The sequence below is a fragment of the Morus notabilis genome, unplaced genomic scaffold, assembly GCF_000414095.1.
Source record: "Morus notabilis unplaced genomic scaffold, ASM41409v2 Scaffold1421, whole genome shotgun sequence".
Taxonomy (NCBI): domain Eukaryota; kingdom Viridiplantae; phylum Streptophyta; class Magnoliopsida; order Rosales; family Moraceae; genus Morus; species Morus notabilis.
The window spans coordinates 41,066-63,922 of NW_010363533.1; the positions used below are offsets into that span (position 1 = coordinate 41,066).

The 22,857-nt window shown below is 35.0% G+C and overlaps 3 protein-coding genes across 3 annotated transcripts; 2 read left to right on the forward strand and 1 right to left on the reverse strand.

Annotated features, from left to right (window-relative positions):
* Positions 1-1,021: 1,021 nt before the first annotated feature.
* Positions 1,022-4,701, forward strand: LOC21387922. The gene is made up of 10 exons (XM_010104546.1): positions 1,022-1,369; positions 1,488-1,586; positions 1,892-1,992; positions 2,097-2,168; positions 2,307-2,397; positions 3,206-3,286; positions 3,605-3,664; positions 3,783-3,905; positions 4,391-4,429; positions 4,585-4,701. The coding sequence occupies exons 1-10, from the start codon at positions 1,022-1,024 to the stop codon at positions 4,699-4,701; spliced, it is 1,131 nt and encodes a 376-aa protein (XP_010102848.1).
* Positions 4,702-8,252: 3,551 nt separating this feature from the next.
* Positions 8,253-19,486, forward strand: LOC21387923 (selenoprotein H). Its single transcript, XM_024169765.1, has 4 exons — positions 8,253-8,831; positions 10,057-10,153; positions 18,216-18,275; positions 19,069-19,486. The coding sequence occupies exons 1-4, from the start codon at positions 8,515-8,517 to the stop codon at positions 19,147-19,149; spliced, it is 555 nt and encodes a 184-aa protein (XP_024025533.1). The 5' UTR covers positions 8,253-8,514; the 3' UTR covers positions 19,150-19,486.
* A 1,217-nt stretch (positions 19,487-20,703) lies between these two features.
* On the reverse strand, positions 20,704-21,552 carry LOC21387924 (fasciclin-like arabinogalactan protein 14). The gene has a single exon (XM_010104548.1). The coding sequence runs from the start codon at positions 21,550-21,552 to the stop codon at positions 20,704-20,706; it is 849 nt and encodes a 282-aa protein (XP_010102850.1).
* Positions 21,553-22,857: the final 1,305 nt, after the last annotated feature.

Sequence of the window (22,857 nt, forward strand, 5' to 3'; positions counted from 1 at the left end):
TCGGACGATCCGATGCATTGTGTTTATATACAAATGCATGGTGTTTTCTTCTGACCAGTAAATATAATTTTTTGACGCGATAAGCCAGAATCAATTGTTTTTCAGCATTTTTTTTCTGCATAGAAAATAGAATATAAATATAGATGTGATAAAAAAACATTATAGTTATAAGATTTTGGCCCTTTAGGTACGGGTCCGTTCATTTCGCTGATTCGAGTTTGTAATTCGAGTTGAGATGTGATTTTATGTGAGAGCTTTTTACTGTAGCAAAAAAGTTAGATGTGATTGTTTGTGAGAGCTTTTTACTGTAGTAAAATTCGAATTCTAAACTCGAATTGGTGAAGTGAACGGGGCCTTAGTTTATGTAAATATCGGCCACATTGAGATTTGAAGATTTTTGTTTTGATAGGATTTGAAAAAAAAAAATTCACGCCTTTTTTTTTCGTCTCAGTTACTTGTAGCAGCCTAAGTTATGATAATCAGTGTGCTATTTATTATTATTATTATTATTATTATTATTTTGGCTTTTGTAGTGGAAAGCTAAGTAATTATTAAAAAGGCCATATTAGTGTGTAATTATTTTAAAAATAAAATTTACTTTTGCAACTTATTATTATGAGAAAAAGCAGATTTAACATTTAAAATTACATTATTTATTGGATCACAAATATAAATAACATATCTAATATGCCATTTTTAAACTTTTTAGTGTAAAATATGACATTGGTATTAGTATTTGCATTAGATATGGTCTAAGCTAGAGTTCAAATCTATTGTCCTATTTTCAAACGTTAGATGTCAAAATGTGATTGCTGAGATAACCGATTAGACAAGAAAATGAAACAACATATTTGAACTTGATATAAGGTCTAACATTGCATTTATTATGTTGTTAGTAGGGTTAAATTTGGTTTCCATGTAAATTTGTTTCAACAGTGAATGATGCTTTAATAGTTCAATTTGGTCTCTCAAGTGAAGGAAACTTGTGCATGGCGGGTAGGCATAAGAGGTGTTCTGGATAATGTCTGGCTCAAAACAGCGGCTACATTTGAACAAAAGGCCAACACGGATTCTTCTATTGGTCTCCTTTGTGACCCTTTTCCTGATTGTTGCCTATGTCTACATTCCGAGAAGCTCTTCTGCGGGTTGCTTCTTCTTCTCTACTAGCAGTTGCGGCGCGACATTTTTCCAAAACGCTCTATTGTCGTCTCCTTCGAGGGAGTTGACAGATGCCGAGGTTGCATCTGAGGCTGTAATCAGGGAAATTTTAAGGACCCCTCCTGTCCAGTCAAAGAATCACAAAATCGCTTTCATGTTTTTGACTCCTGGTTCTTTGCCTTTTGAGAAGCTTTGGGACAGGTTCTTTTATGTAAGAATTCGAAACGTGCTTAGTTATGTTCTTGTTTGATCTCTTTTGTTATTTATTCTCAAGCAAGCATTTCCGAAGCCTTAATCTAAATGACATGATTTAAACTTTGTTCTTGCAGGGCCATGAGGACAAATTTACTGTTTATGTACACGCGTCTAAGGAAAAACCAACTCATGTGAGCCCTTACTTTGTTGGTCGAGACATACATAGTGAAAAGGTAAAGCTTTCCTCATAGAATTTGTGCACTTATATTTGTTGATATGTGTGAGTGCATGTATTTTATGGGCTTGTCTGCAGTCCTCTCGGATGAAAAGTGCCTCTATATAACATAACTTTTATTCAGCGTAACACTGACATTATAGAGATGCAATAATAGTATTAGATAATTAAATTTCTTAGTGTTACGCCTTTTTAAGAACAATATTATGTTGAATAAATGTCATGTTATGTGGAAGTACAATCTTTTTTAAAGTACTGTAGTAAAGGCTTATATTTATACTATGAGTAACAACGTATTTGCAGTTGGCGTGGGGAAAATTTTCAATGGTTGAGGCGGAGAAGAGACTTTTGGCAAATGCACTTTTTGATCCTGACAATCAGCACTTTGTCTTGCTATCTGATAGGTTATTTCTCATTTGTCGTTTGAAATTGGACCATTTTTATCTCATAGGATCTCATTCTATTGTTAGGTATTAATTATTTTCTTTTTTTGTACTTCTTGTGCCAGTTGTATACCAGTGCATAACTTCGAGTACGTGTACAATTATCTAATATTTTCGGACGTGAGCTTCATTGATTGGTAAGAAAATCCATATTTTTGGAAAGGGAAACCAATGAGATTCAAGAATTGTTTTCCTACTTGTTTTTTTGATAAAAACTCTCATTCTCTCACATCATACTGCAATTTCGATTTTAATCTAAATGACTCTCTCTGTAGTTTTGTGGATCCTGGTCCTCACGGAAATGGCCGGTACTCAGAGCATATGTTGCCTGAAGTTAAAGAAGAGGATTTTCGGAAGGGTTCACAGGTAATCTTGAGTTTTTATTTTTATTTTTATTTTTATTCCTGATAGTTGCTCTTTGATATATGTAATAAATCTACATTTTTCCGCTCATTGGCTTATCATAAATAGTGATTTAAGCTTTTTATTCCTCTCTATGAACTGAGGCACAACATTACCATTCTAGATCATATTCTACTTGATATTGCCCCTCTTAAATAGCTAATATATTACTCTTTCTCATGAACAACACTTTCATCAAACCAAAAGGCAGCTTTGCATCTTGAAGAATGGTTAACGGCACTGCTGTTCTAACCCGCCTTTAAACGTCATCTAAACTACTTTTTTTCGTTTTTCGTTTTCCTTTCCTCCTAAAGATTCCAGAATAAAGCTCTTATTCGATTATCTATATATGTGGAGAATCTACTTAGGTCTAATAGCATGTTTAGTGTAGATTGCTCCTAATTAGGCAGAAATTAATCTGTCTATGGTCAAATTTTTGGGTCTAGGCAGCTAACACTTTGATCAACGCCTTGTATCTTGTTGATTAAAGGACTATAAAACAAATAACCCCTAGATTGAAGAGTTCCATAGGTTGCAATGGAGGGAAAGTCTTACTTATGCATCTCTTTGTAGATATTACAACTTTCACTACACGAAATCAGAAAGGAAGTCGCCTTAGTTGTCTTCACCATTGAACAAATTGCTACAATGAAAATTTTTGCTAGAGACGATTTCGAAATAATGAAATTTATATGACTCGATGGTCAAGTAGATGATGATTCTCAGTCTATGGCTTAGCTGGATTTGAAACACTGATTCATGTTTGATGCAGTGGTTTTCTATGAAGCGGCAACATGCAATTATAGTTATGGCGGACAGTTTGTACCATAAAAAGTTTGAAGTTTATTGCAAGGTGACGCTTTTTTTTTATCATTGAGGTGGGGGGATGGATGATCAAATTTTCGTTCTGAAATTATCTCTATATATTTGTTTGTGTGTGTATGCCTTCGTAAACGTTTAAATTGAGGTGATATCCACAATGGAAAGACTTGACAGTTTGAGGATAAAGTGTAATTTTCCTCTTTTGATTTTGAATGTAGACGCTTGCCAATATATGATGAAAGACTGAAAAGAAAACGGTTAAATCTCTCTTATAGAAAGGATGATGAAAAAAAAAAAAAAAACCCATTTCCATCAAGATATTGATGATGTTTTTCTTTGAATTTCTCAGCCAAACATGGAAGGGCGCAACTGCTACTCGGACGAGCATTACTTGCAAACCTTTTTTCATGTCGGTACAGCGACATTTTCTTGGTACAATCTTTGTTTGTTTTGGTTGTCTTGACTGAATTTCAACACAAGTTTTGCCATAAAGCCAATTCCATCTTTGTCAATCATGTTCTCTTCAGCTGAAAGACCCTGGTGGAATTGCAAATTGGTCAGGAACCCACGTCGATTGGTCCGAAGGAAAATGGCATCCGAAAGCTTATAGGTCTCAGGATGTTACGTTCGAGCTCCTCAAGAACATTACGGTATAATGCATTAGTCTGACTAGCTTCTAGCAACTAACATTTCCATTAAGCATCACTAACTTTTAATCCAATGCTTCATTATCATTTGTTACTTTAGCACTATTATCATACTGTGATTTAAATGGCTGAGCCAGACAAATTTTTCGGTAGGTGTACCGTGGAAAAAAAAATAGAGATAATATTTTATTCAATGGAGACATAATTATATATTTTTTAATTATTGAGTAGGGGCACAATTATAATTTTTCTTGTAAAATGAGGACGTGTCTAAAGTTTTTTGAAAATTCGATAAAAATTCAAACTTAAAAAATTGAGCGGCAATACGTGTCCCACTCAATTTAATCGAATCTGTCACTGAATGGCCATCACATTAATAATTTGATTGGATTGGAACTGCTCTTATGTCCCCCATTTTTCTTAGCAATCACTTTGTTTTGTCAGTACTACTTTCTTCTAATTTGTTGACGTTTGTTAAACATTTTCAGTCCATTGATGAGAGCACTTATGTTACAAGTGATGCAGAGGTACAAACACACAATATATATATGTGTGTGTGTGTGTGTGTGTTGTATATGTATATGTATTTGTATGTGTATAAGTATATGTATACTTCTCATGCACTATTTTCTGTTCATCATACTTCAATAATAATTGGTGTTACGTTCATTTGCTGCTACAGAGGACAGTAATGACCAGGCCTTGCATATGGAATGGGGTGAAGCGACCATGTTATTTGTTTGCAAGAAAGTTTTACCCCGAAACTCTAGAGAAACTAATTTACCTTTTCTCCTCTTAGCAAAAAATAAACTAAAAAAACTACTTTTCTCTAATTATGCTAAATTTTACCGTTGACATTTTCTGTTTATTGGTTAAATCGAACACCATTCAGTGTCTGCCCCACTTGCCAAGTCCTTGTGGTTAAAGTATTCGATTCTCAAAGGGTAGTTCCAAGCGAAGGATCAGAAGCATGCCAACAAGGAATGGGCTTGGCTTTGGAACAATGCCTTATTTCTCTATTGTTTTTAACAGTTTTCTGTCCATTTTTTGTTAGTATTCTTTCATTTATAGTTTTTGTTCAACTAACATTCATTTATAGTTTGAAGCAAAAGCTTTTGATCTTTTAGCATTTTATATTTGTTTGTTAGTTTTTTGTTTTGTTTTTTTGCTTCTTTTCTTTTATATAGTGGTCATTTTTGTAAGACCAACAAAGTGTTGTTTTTTTTTTTTTTTTGGTTGCGTTGCTAGTATTGCTAGAGACTTTTACCTGAATTTTTTATTTTAGTAGATTACATCATGATTTTTTTTTTTTGACAATTTAGTTATAGAAACTAAAATTCGCTAGTGGCTACTGAATTTTACTAGAGATCTTAATCGTATAGTAACTGAAATTTTTATAAAAATAATTATGTTGAATACAAAATATTCTTTTCCATAGTTCAAAATCCCTGAAAAATATAACATTTCGTCAAAAATTGTTTTGGCTCAACTCCATCAAAAAAATAACCAACCACGTGTAAATCATTAATTACCTAGGGTTAAAACAGATGTGCTTCTTGTTGAATGCCTCAAATTATAACAGTGTTAAAATTTGAAAGGAAACACTTTCACCGACGTCTCATGAACTTTTTTATAAAGAGAGACCGGACGTTTGGTTCATGAATTCAGAACTATAATTTAAAATTATTTTTAATTTATGTGTGTTTTTTATGAGAGAAAATACTGTAGCGAACAACGAACCATAATTCTAATCGGGATACGAATCCCCCAACCAAACAACTAAATTTTAGATGACAACATAGCACATCAAGTCACATTTAGAGGGTATTTTCTCTCAAATTTCAACATTTTAATTGATTTGGGTAAGCTGTGTTATATTTTATTAATCTTTAATAAATAATTTTCTAAATTCAAAAATCATAAGATAATTCATTAGTTTACTAAGGCTTCATTCGTTTAACCGTCTGAATCATAATTCAAACTTTTTATTACAGTATTTTCTCTTATAAATATTTAAATTAAAGTTTTTTTTATTACAGTATTTTATCTCATACAAATTCGCATATCAACTTGAACGCACAAAATGGTTAAGGCCTAACAATTCAAAGGAAAAAATGTCAAAAGCCCTTTTCTAATGAAAACATTTTAAAATTAGTTTCAAAACTTATGGCCCGTTTAATTCGCTGATTCGAATTGAGATGTGACTTTTACCTTGTTCATTTCATCGATTCGAGTTTTCAGTTTTAAGTTTATACAGTAAAAAGTTCTCAAAAAATGTCACATCTAACTTTTTTTGCTACAGTAAAGCTCTCAGAAAATGTCACATCTCAGCTCGAATTGAAAACTCGAATCTGCGAAGTGAACGAGGCCTTTATGTAAGAGTTTTTTACTGTAGCAAAAAAGTTAGATGTGATTATTTCTGATAACTTTTTATTGTAACAAAACTTAAATTTTAAACTCGAATTGGTAAAATGAACATGACCTTATAGTTATCCCAATCATATATTATATATGTTATTTCAATTGTTAAAATATCAATAGAAAAAATGTATGACTTCTTTCTTAGTAGTCACATCCTTATACGTAAAATTACAAAATAAAGATGGGTGCTTTTATATTGAGACGACTTCTTTCTTAGTAGTCACATCTTAATACGTAAAATTTTAAAATAAAGATGGGTGCTTTTTTATAAGGAGAAAGAGAGAAATAAATTAAGACTTGAGATAAATTAAAATTAATAGGTTAATAGTTTACATAAGTTAATAAATATGTCAAATTACTGTTTTCGTCCATAACTTGTCTGGTTATAAACCATAACTTGACAAGTTATTGTCCATAAATCACAATTTTTGTCCCTAACTTGTTTGGCTATGAACCATAACTTGACAAGTTTGTTCATGACTTATTTGGTTATGAAACATAACTTGACAAGTTATGGCATATTAATTTCTATAACTAAAAATTGACCTATATACTTCCTTAAACTTTTCATATTGGCATATTTTCTATTATTTCCGTTTTTTATATTGAGATTTAAACAATCAGATGTCCAATACGATGTTAAAAAACCAATTGCTAAAACAAAATTTGAACAATAGCTCGAAAATTAAAAATGGATTAAAACTCGCACAGTAAAAACTAAAAATGAATTAAAACTCGTACAATAAGAACTGTTATTTTACCATATTAGTTAGAATTGTTATTTTTAATAATTGAATTAGTTTTTTAATAATCAGATCTATACGTGTTCATATTAAAAATTTATGACTTGCGACGCATAATTGCTTATGAATAATATTAGTGACACCAACTCAAATCCCAACTTTTATATACTAACTAATATGACATATGAGTTATCATTCTTATATTAATGTGTGTTTAAAATAATGTCACATAAATTAATGATAAGAGATTGTAATTATCAATAAAAATATGACAACTCACATACTACATCAGTTGGTACACAAAAATTAATATTTAAATTGGTGTTTCTAACACTACTCATTGCTTATACTCATAAATTAGACCTTTGAAAACTAATCCAATAGTTAAAAGAATAGTTCATACCAGTAGGATAAAATAAGAGTTCCTGTCATAAGAATTCGAAAGGATTAACTCAGAAAAAAAGTTAATAGGATTGTTAGTCCTTAAAATTTGAATACAACAACATTTTCAAAAAGTTAAAATTCAGAGACTAATATGCTAAAATTAAAGAGTTCAGGAGTCAAAATGTTATTTTACTCAAAGTCGAGGGACTACGAGTGTGTTTGATTCTCACATTTAAGTTAATGATTATGAGCCCGTTTAGTTCACTGATTCGAGTTTTAAATTCGGGTTAAGATGTGACTTTATGTGAGAGTTTTTACTGTAACAAAAAAGTTAGATGTGACTGTTTCTGAAAGCTTTTTACTGTAACAAAACTCAAATTTCAAACTCAAATCGGTGAAGTGAACAGGCCTATGATTCATTGGCGAGAGCTTTGTGAAAGAACCATTGTGAGAAACTTTTGAATTCAAATTCTTTATAAAAGGGAAATATTATAACAGACTTAAATCATGGGTTCAAATACATTTACGAAATTAGCATATATGTGCCCATTATTATAAAAAAATAAAGAATTTATTTTTAAGAGTGTATAAATCTAGACATTTATCTCTTACTCTTAATAAATACTATTGTATTAGTATAATTATTTAATTAAAAAATTATAAATAAAAATAAATAATAAAAATTTCATGGACTTTTAAAAATATTTGTTATTATCCAAAAAGGTGCTTTGATCCACTAGACCTCCAGTCTGCAGCCAGACATGCCACAATGTGTGGACACGGTGTACGAACCCCAAACCTTCCCCCTCACAGTTACGTTGTCCATGTCCCTCCGATCTTCCCTCAAACCCCAAAACTAATCTCGACCGTCCGTTCAAAATTACCCCCCAATAAAAACGCGGGAAATAGGAAATATCTTTGCAGTCCCAGACCCCCAGTGTCCCTTCCCTGTTATAGAGAGAGAAAGAGAGGAGAGAGAAAGAGCGAGAGTGAAGGAGAGAGAGAGAGGGTTTGTTCTTGCTTGTCGGAGAAGAAACGCGAGAAAGCTCTGCTGAGATACTGCCATGGCGCCGAGGAAAAGGAAAGCGGACCAAGCGGAGGCCGTAGCCGCACCGGCTAGGGTGACTCGGAGCTCGACTCGGCGAGCTGCTGAGTCGAACTCGGCTAACTCAGTTCGCGAGTCGCCTAAGCCCGAGAAGAGAGGAAAGAAGAAGGCGGACGGAGCCGAGAAGAAGGAGAAGAAGCTAAAAGTGGAGTCCGAGGAAAACGCAGCGGCTAAAAATGGGGTAAAGGAGGAAGCTTTGGGGGTTGTCGATGGCGAGACGAAGAAGAATGTGGTTGTCGATGGGGAGAAGAAGAAGACTGTTGTCATTGAACACTGGTAACTCTTTCGATTTTCTTTTCCCTGTTTGGTTCCCTAGGAAGTGTAGAAATGTTCTTCATTTTGATAAAATATATAATATATTCCCTTTTAGAGGTTTTTATGTCATTGTTTGGCTGGTTTGCGGATATTATGAAGGAAAGTACAATAAAAATGATGTCTTGAAACTTTATTTCTTTATTTCTTGGTGTCCTTAATAGTAAGGAAAATTTAGACAAGTATTCAATAAGATTAGGTTAAAGATACTCATTTTCCCCCATTTTCGGGTTTCTTCATTTTTTTTTTTTTCCCATTTCCAGACTTTGATTGTCAAGACTCTATTTTTCCTCTAGAGTTTTGATTGTCAAGACTTTATTTTTCCTCTGAGTTTTGGAGAAGAAATAAGTTGTGAAGATTTAGGGCAGGGCAAAGAAAAATATTTATGTATCTTTTTATTTCGGGAGTAATTTATAAAAGGCTTGATCACTGTGTTGAATAAATGCTTATTTAGCTCTTATTTTTTTCGTTTTTTTTTTTTTTTTTTTTTCAAAATGCAACTTCTGTTGCCGTATGGAGTTATTATGTTCCGTTCCACTAAATAAAGGCAGTACAGTTGACCATCAAGACCTGTCTTTTATTTGTTTTAGTTGATTTTTCTTTAGGTGCAGGATCTTAACACTCTGACTTGCTTTCTTGATAATAAGGTGTTTTAAGAGATATTATATATAGTAATATAAAGGTAAAAGAAGTTTGTTTCAAGTTAACACATATCAATTCTGTGATTGTGCGCTTGTTGTTTGCTTCAGAGGAGTCGTGGCTCCTGCAGAGGTGGAGTTCTAGATTGTTCTTGGGCGAAAGTAAACCATATCTTGAGTGGTTTTTTTTTTTTTTGTTCCTTTTTTTTTTTCCTGGAAGAACAGGATAAACAGTTATGATTATTACCTGAAGCTGTATTCCAATGTGGATTTTTGTTAGCAACCTTTTCTGTTCTTCCTGATGTCATGTAGTTAATAATTTATAGCTTGTGGGTTAATTTCTTGGCTGGATTCACTTTATTACTGGGTCTACTTTGATGTGTTGAATCTCTGCCCTGAAAGCTGAAAAACAGGAAAGATTCGCAGGGTTATGATATATATACCCGTTGCACATATGGTTGTCAGTGCTATTCCCAAAATTCTGGTATTTTATTTTCCTAGTTTCTTCCATTATATGTATTCTTTCTAGCTAATTTTTTTACTTTCTGCAGCAAACAGTGCAATTCCTTCAAGACCAGGGCTTTGCAGGTGAAAGAGGGTTTGGAAAAGGATGTTCCTGGCATCACCGTTGAGGTCAATCCTGACAAGGTACATACATGTACATCTTGATATAGTGTTAACTTTGACTTCAAAATCAAATGGGATTAGAACTATTTTGTAATCTTCTGGTAAAATTATCGCGATCATGAGATAAACTTAGGTATATTTCAGCTTTAAGTTATTCAAGGTTGAGACTGTGAAAGAGCCTGTTGCATTTGAAAAGCCAATGCAACAGAAATCACAGCCAGTACTAACTAGATAACAGATAAGCTTGGATTTGTTTGACATAGTAATACCTCATTTTCATACATGCGTAGTCTGAGAATTTGATGATAAGCGCAATTATTATCTAAAAACTAATTCATCTGAAATTGTATAAAACTTTTTGTTGCAACCACTCCCTTTCACTTTGGTTATATGTGTTTGTTGTCTACTCGTCTTCTTATTGTATGATCTAAAATATTAGTACTTATCAGTTATCTCATAAAATATTAATACCGACTTTTTTAATACAATTTCTAAGAAAATTGTACTCTGTTTAGTTTATAGATTCCAAAGCCCGGTCTCTCCGGCCTTTGGATGGAATTCTTTTTCCTTGTCTGATATGTATATGAGTTATATGTAATGCTGTCACGCTACCTGCAAAATAGAATGGATAATAGCGGGGTTGGCCTTCAGTTTGGTTAGTATTATTAAATGTGGGGAGGTCGTTTGGGGAAACAATAACGGATGAGAAAATATAAAGGATACGCGCAATTATTAGCTAAAACTAATTCATCTGAAATTTTATAAAACTTTTTGTTGCTACCACTCCCTTTCACTTTGGTTATATGTGTTTGTTGTCTACTTGTCTTCTTATTGTATGATCTAAAAAATTAGTACTTATCAGTTATCTCATAAAATATTAATACCGACCTTTTTAATACATTCTAAAAAAATTGTACTCTGTTTAGTCTATAGATTCCAAAGCCCGGTCTCTCCGGCCTTTGGATGGAATTCTTTTTCCTTGTCTGATATGTATATGAATTATATGTAATGCTGTCACGTTACCTGCAAAATAGAATGGATAATAGTGGGCTCGGCCTTCAGTTTGGTTAGTATTTTTAAATGTGGGGAAGTCGTTTGGGGAAACAATAACGGATGAGAAAAATATAAAGGATTATCTAATCTTGTGATGTGACCTTACTTAACATATTTGACTTTTAAATTCCAGAGTGAGGTGATTTAACTAAGCATAATAGCATGCATCTAAAATTAAGTTGGTCAACTATTCAAATATTACGATGCTACAGGGGAGCTATTTCATCTTTGCCTATAGTATTTTTATAAAGTTGTTGCCTAGAACAAATACATTTCTTGCAGGTTTATCTCTTTGCTTTATCTTTAGAGCTGTCATATTGCAGTTTCTATTTTGTTAAAGAGAACCGTAGGTTCTTTAACTAGTAGATCTATGGAGTTAGTAAATATTATGGTAAGAAGAAGAATTAACATTTTATGCTTACAGAAAATGAAGTGGACAGGAGAGAAAGTAAAGGAGATTGGAAATTTAGGACATAAATTATGGTATACAGGGTGAGAAAGGAATCACAAGTGGACAAAACTGTGAAGGATGACGTAGTTGAGATTAAGCGAATAGGGGATAGAATTATTATGCTCAAATTGGTACTAGGAAATAAGTTCATCTATGTAATTAGTGCTTATGCTCCACAAATAGGATTGGATGTGGAAACTAAAGTCAAGTTTTGGGAAGACATGGATGACTTAGTGTGTTATATAGGCAATGAGGATAGCATTTTCATTGGAGGATAGGGAAAACTTCGAAAGGATCCACGGTGGTTTTGGTTTTGGAGCTCGAAACGAAGAAAGAAAATCTATTTTGGAATTTGCGTTGGGACATGATTTTATCATAACAAACACATTTTTCAATAAAAGAGGTTCTCACTTGATCACTTTTAAGAATGGGAGGAACTTGAGCCAGATAGATTATTTGCTCATAAGGTATAGAGAACGTTCTCTATGTAAGGATTGTAAAGTAATTCCTGGAGAAGTACTAGCCACCCAACATAGGTTAGTGATCTTAGATGTGAGCATTAAGCATTGCTATAGAAGGACTAAGATAAACCACCTCCCATGAACTCGTTGGTGGCATTTGAAGGGAATAAAGCAATTGCCCTTTAAAGAGAAGTTGTTAGAGGAGGCTACTTGGTCATATATTAGTGATGCAAATACTATGTGGGATGTCATGACCAGTTGCATTAGAAAAGTGGCAAATGAGGTACTAGGGGAATCTAGAGGTAAAGGCCCCCCAGAGAAAGAAACCTGGTGGTGGAGTGAGGAAGTTCAAAAGGCTATTAGGATCAAGAGGGATTTATATAGAGATTTACCAACGTGTAAGGATGTTGAAACTTTTAATAAGTACAAAGAAGCGAAGAAAGAAGCTAAGCGAGCAGTTAATAAGGCTCGTTTTACTTAGATGAGGTATATATGAAACTTGGGACTAGAGAAGGAGAGAAGGATATATATAAGCTAGCTAGGACAAGAGAAATGAAGTGTCGGGACTTAAATCAAGTGAGGTGTGTTAAGGATGATACGGATCAGGTTCTGACAAAAGATAAAAACATTAGGGAAAGGTGGAGGAGTAATTTTGAGAAGCTTTATAATGATGATCATGCGATAGAGTTTGACGATCTTAGATCATAAAAAGAACCTAATGTGATGTATACAAGAGGAATTAGAGTCTTGGAAGTTAAAACTGCACTATGAAAAATGAAAAAAGGGAAGGCATGTGGGCCAGATGATATTTCAATAGAGGTTTGGATGGCGTTAGGAGATGTTGGAATTGTGTGGCTCGCTAAGCTTTTTAATGAGATATTAAAGAAGAAGCGTATGCCTGATGCATGGATGAAAAGTATTCTTGTCCCCATCTTTAAGAATAAAGGAGATGTGTTAAATTGTAATAATTATAGGGGCATAAAGTTAATAAGCCACACTATAAAACTTTGGGAGAGAGTTATTGAAAGGAGATTAAGGGCCACAACTACCATTTTAGATAACCAATTTGGCTTCATGCTAGACAGATAATCCACAAAAGCCATTTTTCTTCTTAGGATGCTAATGGAAATGTACAAAGAAGGCAAGACGGACCTACATATGGTCTTTATAGATTTAGAAAAGGCATATGATAGGGTACCGATGGAAGTGTTATGGCGGGTGCTAGAAAAGAGATGAGTGCATGTGAGGTATATTAAGGTAATTAAGGAGATGTACGATGGGGTAGTCACGAGTGTGAGAACTGCTGAAGGCTACATGACAGAGTTTTCTATTCGGATCGGCCTTCATCAAGGATCTGCTCATAGTCTTTATCTTTTCACCATTGTGATGGATGAGCTGATGAGAGAAATCCAAGATAGAATTCCTTGATGTATGCTTTTTGCGGACGATATAGTTTTAATTGATGAACATAAGGAAGGAGTTAACCGTAAATTAGAATTGTGGAGACAGACTTTTGAGACGAAGGGATTTAAGTTAAGTAGGACAAAAATTGAATACATGTATTGTAGGTTTAGTAACTCAAGTAATTAGAGTGATGAAATTTTTTTAGATGGTGTCGAGATTGGGGCTTCTAAGAAGTTTAGGTACCTTGGGTCTATAATGCAATACGAAGGAGATATAAAAGAAGATATTCAACATAAGATTAAGGCAGGGTGGGTTAAGTAGAAGAATGTTACGGGAGTTTTATGTGATGGCAAGATGCCTATTAAGTTAAAAGGAAAGTTGTATAGGACTGCAATCTACCCAGCTATGTTATATGGTAGTGAATGTTGGGCCATTAAGAGACAACATATATCTAAGATGAGTGTGGTAGAAATGCGTATGTTAAGATGGATGAGTGGCCATACGAAATGGATCGCATAAGGAATGAAGTTATTCGTAGTAGAGTAGGTGTAGCACCAACAGTGCTGAAACTTTGGACGGGCCGCCCGTGACCACCGAAAAGTCTGAATTTTTGCCCGATGACCGAACCCGATCTGCCCGAAAATTCAGGTTGCCCGACCCGACCCAAAAATTCCTATGGACGGGTTTCAGGCAGAGGAAGCCTGCCCGTGCCTGGTCGGGTTGTCCGATGCCCGATCGGCTACCCGAAATTTTTTTTTTTTTTATATTATATTTTTATGTTGTTGAAATAAGTATTTGTATAATTACAATGTGTAATTGTGTATATTACAATTTGAAATATGAAATGAACACACGACATGAACGAACTATATAAAAAAAATTACTTCTTCATTGATTTTTAAATTTGTAATTCATGATTGCCTCATTAAAAATCTTACCAAGAAAAATTCAATTGGGATAAAAACTTAGTAAGGAAAAAAGAGTGCAATCATTGTGGGACGAATTACAAATTTGATGAACTTATAAAGTCTATACAAGATTACAAATTACAATAAACACTATACAAATTAGAAATTATAAAGTAAATAAATATTTACAAAGAAATTATCAAGATGAAGCAGAATGATCATCTTGAAAATTAAAAGTTAATCTATTAAATTCGTCGATCCATTCTTGGTTTGCCGGTGAGATTGTATCATGTAAGCGTTGGTCGGAACGGTCCCAATCCTTGATGCACACCAAAGCTTCAACAATATCCTGCTGCAATGCGTTTCTCCGTTCTTCAAGTATTCGGCCGGTTGTACTGAATGAGCCATCACTCAGGTACGCCATTAACTCGTTGAATCCGCCGCCACCTCTTGATGAAGATCCACTTTCACTCCCAGATTCTTCTTGACCTTGACTCCTCGTCGTCGTCTTCTTCTCCTTCTTCGTAGACAACCTGAAAACATTCAAGAATGAATGCGGATTGTCGTCTCGTTGTTGCAGTTGTTCAACACGAGGTGTGTTTCCAAACCTACTTTCGTAAGAGATATATAGAGAATATATTTTTTCCTTTATAATAGGAAACTGATCAGTAGTGTCTATAGTTAAAAATTCACCTAAGTTATCTAATCCACTTTTTAAACCTTCTAATTTTAATCTAGAGTAAAAAATAACACCGAAATCATACAACATGGGTAATTTAGATAAAATTTTTTAAATTTTTTTTTTATAGAGGCAATAGGAACTCCTAAAACCTCATGTGTTCTAAATTCACTAAATAAAATAGACATTCTTAAAAGTTCTCCTAATGCTAATGGTGAAGTTGGGTAATAAGTTTCACTAAGCTTTAAGGTAACTTCATGAAATCTACTTAAAAAGTTATACAAAAATTCGGCAATTTGCCAATCAGTTTCATCTATAAATCCTGTTCTTAATTTTGCACTAACATAATTTGTTATAGTATCTTTATAGGGGATGCATTGTTCAAGCATTATGTAAGTGGAGTTCCATCTTATGGGCATATCTAAGGCTAATGCTCTAAGATTTTGATTACATGCTTGTAGAAATCTAAACCAATCTTGTATTCTTTGATTACTATCTTGAATCCAAGCAATGTTATCTCTAATTCTTTTAATATGACCTGACATTGATTTTAAACCGGACTTTACTATTAAATTAATTATATGACATGCACAACGTTGGTGGAAAATATCATTATTACTAAATAAACTTAAATTATTTTCAAAAAGTTCTATCGCTTTAGTATTTGCAGTTGCATTATCTAATGTTAGGGCCATTATTCTATCTCTTAAACTATATTCATCAATAACAGATAAAATTGTGTTATATATTAAATTGGCAGTATGTGATCCTATAACACATTTGAAACTTAAGATTCTCTTATCCAAATCAAAACCTTTATAATAATGTCCGGTTACAGTTAAATAATCCTTGTTGACAACGGCGGATTAAATATCCGCCGTTAACGCAACGCAATCACTAGTAGAGTGTAAAAGGTTGATTAATGTTTCATTTTCTTGTTTATATAATTTTAATGCATCTTTCCTAAGAGTAGTTCTAGAAAAAAATTGTGCATTAGGATTATGTACAATTTTAATATAACGTTGTCAATTTTTTTGTTCAGGAAAACTTAGTGGTTGATCTAATGTGACTATTAATCGTGTCATTTCTATACGATCAACTTGCGGATCGTATTTTCACGTGCTTAGACCGCCGGTTTGGCAGTCAAACGATAATTGTGTTTGGCGGAGTTGATCTCCGCCTCCTTACTTTTGAAGACACTTTTCAAAGTGCCTTCTTAAGTGTGTAGTGCCGTGAATAGTGTTACCTTGTAATTTCTCACCACAATATTTACATTGAGCTACGTATTTAATGTTACCGTTATTGGCGACGTCCTCGAATGTGTTGAAGTGCTCTCAAACTTCTGAGGTGCGCTTGCATTTCTTCTTAGAACTTGCAACACTTGCACTAGCACTACCGTTTGCCTCTCCTCCACGGCCACTTGTGCCACCAACATTGCGTCCCCGACCTCTAGTACGTCCACCATGGGTCGGATTTGCAGTTTGATCAGCATCTCTTTCCATAGTTTGCGATTCTTGCGATTGAAAAACATTAAGAAATTGCCCTTTTTTGATGTTGAATTGGGCATCAATAGGAATATCACCACCACCACCGTGACTAGAAGAAGCCATTATGAAAAATAAGAGAGATTGAGAGCGCTTTGAGAGAGCTTAAGAGAGATCGAGATTCGAGAGAGATTTAAGTGAGATTTGAGAGAGATTAAGAGAAATTGAGAGAGATTAAGAGAAATTGAGAGAGAATGAGAGTTTTGGGGTGAGAAAAATGGTTGGGGGGAGAGGAGTATTTATAGGAAAATTTTTAGGTTGAAAAAAAAAAATTTTCCCTAAAAAATTCGGGTCCAACGGCTATAAAATTTTCGGGTAGGTCGGGCAAAATTCGGGCAGTTCGGGCAACGGATAAAAATCCGACCGTTTGGTTCAAAAATTCGGGCAAAATTCGGGTTCGGGTTCGGGCAAAAGACCGTTTTTTTTCAAAATTCGGGCATTTTCGGGCTAACGGTAAAAAAAAATCGGGCATTTTTTGGGCACGGGTCGAAATTCAGGCAACGGTCACGAAAATTTGGGCAACGGTCACAAAAAATTCGGGTAATTCGGGCAAAAATTTGGGCAGTTCGGGTATTTGCCGGAAAATTAAAAAAAAATCCGGCGAACGGCGGGGGAAGGCTTCTCCACGGCGGCGGGCTGTCGGGGGGCTTACCATTTTCGGGCTCCTCGAGCCCGTGCCCGAAGAAAAACATTTTCGGGCGGCGAGAGGGGCCTGCCCGCTGTGCCCGAAAATTTTCGGGCATCGGGCATGCCCGCCGCCCGAAAGTCCAACACTAAGCACCAATAGAGATAAGGTGCGCGAAGGCCGTTTGAGGTGGTACAGGTATGTCCAACGTAGACCGTTAAAAGCACTAGTTCGTGCTTGAGAGGGCATTCTTATACCTAATACTAGGGGGGGGGGGGGGGGGGGGGGGGGCGCGGGGGGTGGGGTAGACTAAGAATTACGTGGACTGAAATAGTTAGGAAAGACATTTTAGATCTAGGCTTTTAGGAAAGCCTAATTTCGAATAGAGTTGCGTAGAAAAATGAAATCCATATAGTCGACTTCAATTAAGTTGGGATTAAGGCTTGTTGTTGTTGTTGATTCTTTTTTCAACTTGATATTGCATCAGGTGAACTGTTTGGTAATTTGGAGATTCTATTCCCTGGGCGGCAAGTTGTTTTATTTCTTTTCCATGGATATTTCTTCGTAGTTTCTCACGAGCCTGTTGGTTTATAAAGTTGTCCTCTTCCTCTTGGGGCTGAAAACAGAACAGTTTTTAATGAATACTTGTAAAATGATGAGAAAACACTAAAACACAAAGAGAAAGCAGAATGCTTTTATTATTCTGTATAATTTTGTTATTGAATGCCTACGCATTGTTTTAAACCTCCAATTTTATAAAGGCTAAAATGGTACTTTTAAATTGTATTTTGCTTGAAAAGATTTTGCCCAGTGGTCCATATATATATATGTACATATTACAATAAATAATGCGTATTTTGATGTAATAAGCACCAATTAAGCGCTTAAAATGAATAAATTATATGATTGCTAATTAATTTGTTTTTTTTTTTGTTTTTTGTTTTTTTTTCGCCAACAGCCAAGGAGGGGCTGCTTTGAGATCCGGGAGAAAGGTGGGGAGACTTTCATCAGTCTTTTGGTAAGTTTTCCTTAGTCTTGTATCTTTATGAATTGTCTAATGTCACTTTAAGCAATTACTTTGCATTTCAATACTTCCTTACGACCACATGTATTCTTATGATGTCATTTATTTCGTTTTCCTCACTTAGATTTAAGTTTTCAAGGTATCTCTTACACTCCGAGTAGGATTACATTCTGCGTAAATGAACTATATTTCAAGATTTGCATGGCAGCAAAAATCTGTTGGAAAACGCATGAAGGAACTATGAAACGTATGAAATGTACTCCCCGAGTAGTATCGTTTATTTTTATTTTTTATTTTTTTGAAGCAGCACCTATTGGTATCAAGACTAACCTCAACTAATCAATCATATGATTATGTTTGTGAAAAAGTATTATTGCTACCACCCCAGTTTGGAAGCAATCATGCATCGAACTGTTAATTTAGCATTTGGTTGCTTTCCATATCAGAATAATAGAAACTTTGACTACATAACATTCTTTCTATACGCTGGTTGTAGTCCTAATCTTGGTCTGATAGTTTGTCATGCTTACTGGTGTGTCTGGCTTATCCAATTTTCATCTCGAATAAATATGTACAACAGTTATTTCAAGGATTTTGGATCCATTGTCACTGTGGAACGATCATTTCGTTGTTGTTCCTTAGATTACAAGCAGTCTTTTTTGCTCTTCTATTTTCATGGAAATTGTGGCTTTATTTAATTTTTCGGTAGATATTTTATGTTGCTGTTACATTGAGCAGCTTTTCAGCTTTTCGGCGAGTTAATGTATTTGTGGATTTTGTTTTGTAGGAATTGAAGCGACCATTCAAGCCGATGAAGGATCTGGACATGAATCAAGTCATTGATGATATCATTGGCAAGATTAATTGATGGGCACTTGCAACTTGCGGTGCAGTGTTAGGATTATCACATAAATCTTTTTGTGGCATTGGGCTGATATTGAGTTTAATCCGGTTGCCTCGACATTAAAATCTTCACCATAGATTTCTCTGATCTAGTTTTTGACATTTCTCTGTTTCTAATTTCAAGGCATGTAAAGCAGTAGACATGCATTTAACGCAGGCATGTATGATGAATCGATGCATACAAGTGAATTTTGGTGGTGATGGTTGTAGCAAATCAAGTCCTTTTGTATTGCTCCTTGAAGCAAACTCGGTGAAGTCCAATTGCAGGATAATTCAAACTTCAAAGCTGTGGATTATTGACACTTTTTTAGTGTGTTTGATATCATTGTAGCCGAGCAATTGTATCGTCCATTCCTTGGGGACTCAATTATTTTTTATTTTTTGAAATGGGAGTCAATATCTTCTCGAGTATTGTTTGATGCAGGTTTTAGTTACTTGTTACGTGTTATCAACTTATCACCATTAGTTCATTACATCTTTGCAGACATGAGAGTAATGGGAGCTGCAAAATAGGAAAGTGTTCCATCCGGATTAATGTAGGTAACTTGAATTGCGACATAGGTGATTAGGCCTTTCTCTTCTTAACAAGTTGGTTCTTAAAGATCAGTGGTTTTGTTTTGTTTTGTTTTTGTTTTTGTTTTATGTTTTATGTGGAGGAGTGACCACTCGTGATTACTTACATAGGACGTGACTATTAGTGTCTGCATACTTAATAAATACTTGCATTTAGTCGTAATTATTAGAGACAAACGTGAAAAGCTTAATAAATTAATTTTTTTATCAAGGATCAATAAACATTGAGTTAGTAATATATAGTCTTCACATGGAACTTAAAACTTGAGACCTTGCATTTACCAAACCACCAAAAGCTAAGTACAATGTGATTAGGCTTCCATCTTGATGGTTCTTGAGGATTATTTGTTAGGGTACTGCCATTGCCCAAAATATCGAATTTATCGCCTTAATTTTGGTATGTAAGTGGTTGTTTTTCTTTTCTCTTCCTCTTCTGTTACTAATTTGCTTTTTATTTTGCTAGAACTGTAATTAAGTTGTTTATTAAGCGCATGTTTTGTGCCTTGTGTTGTTGTGATTCCTGCGCAAGATTAATGCACATTTTTTTTGCTGAAAAAGTATAGAAAATTACTCAACTTTCTTTTAGAGTACATATTTGATTAATATAATTATTGAATTAAAAATATATTAATTAAAAGTAAGAATTAAAAATTCAGACATGTATTTAAGTGATATTTGTCTCATTTTTCAGTTAAAAAGTGTTTGCTTTAGGCCCCCAAATGCGACCGAAATGGTAATAATCTTTTCCCTTTTTTTTTTTGGGTAAAAAAACATGGTAATCCTTTGATTTTGAGGTAGAAAAGCAGTAAAAAAAATGCTAATATTTTTTCTCACTCATGAAATAAAGCAGAAAATACGGTAATGCTTATCTATAATAGCATAATGCACTGGCAATGCTTATATACAATAACATAATGCATTCTCATTCTTTTTCCTTATTAAGCAATCAAAAAAGCGAGAATAAACCGATGATCACTCCAACACCAACGACAGAGCCCACCAGAGCGCTCCCAGAACCAGACTTCTCAGATTCCGGAATTTCCACCGCTACACCGGCATCGGGAACTTCCGGATCCGGAGAATAGCTCACCGGAGCATCACTCGGTGCCTTCACATCAGCCTCCAGGGCATCAGCCTCCGGAGAATCATCCGCCGGCCCATCAGCCTCCTCGTCATCTGACACCGGTCCCGGATCCTCCGCCGGCGCAGGCGGCGATGGAGGACTAGGGTTCGGGTCGACCCCGTGCGGGACAATCGGCGAGCTCACATGAAGGACGGAAATGTTGTGCGGCCGAACCGCGACGGAGCCAACGACCTTCGCAACGAGCGGGGAGCCCTCAACGGCCGAGCCGAAGGCGATATTCTGGCCGTTGTCGGAGACGGAGACGTTGACGAATCCCTGGCAGTCTTTTGCCTTGCCGGTGGCCTGGAAGAGCGTGGCGAAGACGGAGCCGCTCCGGTGGTCCTTGACGATGTAGCGGAGCTTAGGGAGGCCGAAGAAGTCGAGGACAATGTGGACGCTAAGAATGTCTTTGATGACGTCGAGGGGTTTTCCGGCGAGGGAAGTTGAGATGGCGTCGTTGTTGAGAGCGAGGACGGTTATGGTCTGGCGGTGGTTGATGATTTCGGAGAGTTTTGTTCGGGTGAGGAGGTCGTTGAAGGCGCCGAATTCAGGGAAATGGCCGAGGAGCCTTGTGATGTTGAAGGGGGCGGAAGTGGAGGCGGCTGAGGCGGCAGAGAGGAGGACGACGGTGGCTACGAGGAGGAGAAGGGGAGAAGTGGGTTTGAGAGTCATATTTTAGTTTTTTCTCCCCCTTATTTTGGGGAAAAAAATGTTGATTAGGGGAAGATTATTGGAGGGGGTGATTTGATAAAACAAATTATTAAGGTGCAATTTATGGTGGAGAGAGCATAACGGATGGGATTTGCTAAATTTGCATTTTGGTGTGATGATGAGCGTGTAGATTGATCATGAATGATTTCATATTCAACTCAATGTACGTGCATGGTTGTTAAGTTAACTTTGGTCATATTGACTTGTTTCTTAATTTTGGTATGGTAATAAGAAGGTACGAAACTAGGATATAAGGATATTGTAATTTATTTATTTTTTCCTTTTTTTGTTGCTAGATATTGTAATTATACCGAAAATAGCTAGACAAGTGATAACTTATTGGCAGCTAGAGGTTTCACCAACGGATCCCGCAATATGAAACTTATGAGGGGTACTCACTTTTTATTAGTGATAATGTTTAGCATTGATTAGGTCCTAAATATTTTTCTTCACGATAATAATTTACACTTCATCAATCATGTAACTTATTATAAGTCAATTTAACTTGCTCCTATTTAGCAAACAATACACTTCATCAATCATATATGTTTTGTAGTCATAACTTATTATAAGTCGATTGAACTTGCTTCTGTTTGGCAACAAAGCTGGCAAATGGGAATAAGCGAGCTGGCAAACAATTTATCCAAAAAGAAATTATCCAAATATCGTCGCTAAAAACCTTTGCAGTGAACCAAATCGTTGCCGAGTGTCTTCGCAGAAAGTAAACATATTTAACGACGACATTTTAATTTATTTTTCTCATCACCAGTGTATAAAACTATATTATCATCAATAAAATCAAACAAAAAACAAATCATCATCAACGCATATATCCTTTCATCACCATTATACATAACAATCATAAAATCAAATAAAAAATCATCAAGACACATAATATTCACCATCACATATTCATTATTGCCATTGCATAACAATGGACTATCACATAAACAAACTTACTAATACATGTAGAGGCGTACCGCAACAGAGACGAATGGCTGCGGAATATTGATGTCCGTCGACAACAGATACTACTTTTTCCAACAAATTATCACTATTACATTCTCAATAACCAATACGATATTTTTATCTCTAATTTCCACTAAAACATGTAACAAAAGCATATATGTATATCTATACCATATAACTAAAGTTGAGTAAGTTTCGGCCGAAAGTCTCTAATTGTATAAACGCTTGACACCGTTTTTTCGTTGTTGTCTTTATTTCTTTTTTTCTTTCTTTCTTCTTTCTCTCCTTTTTTAACAA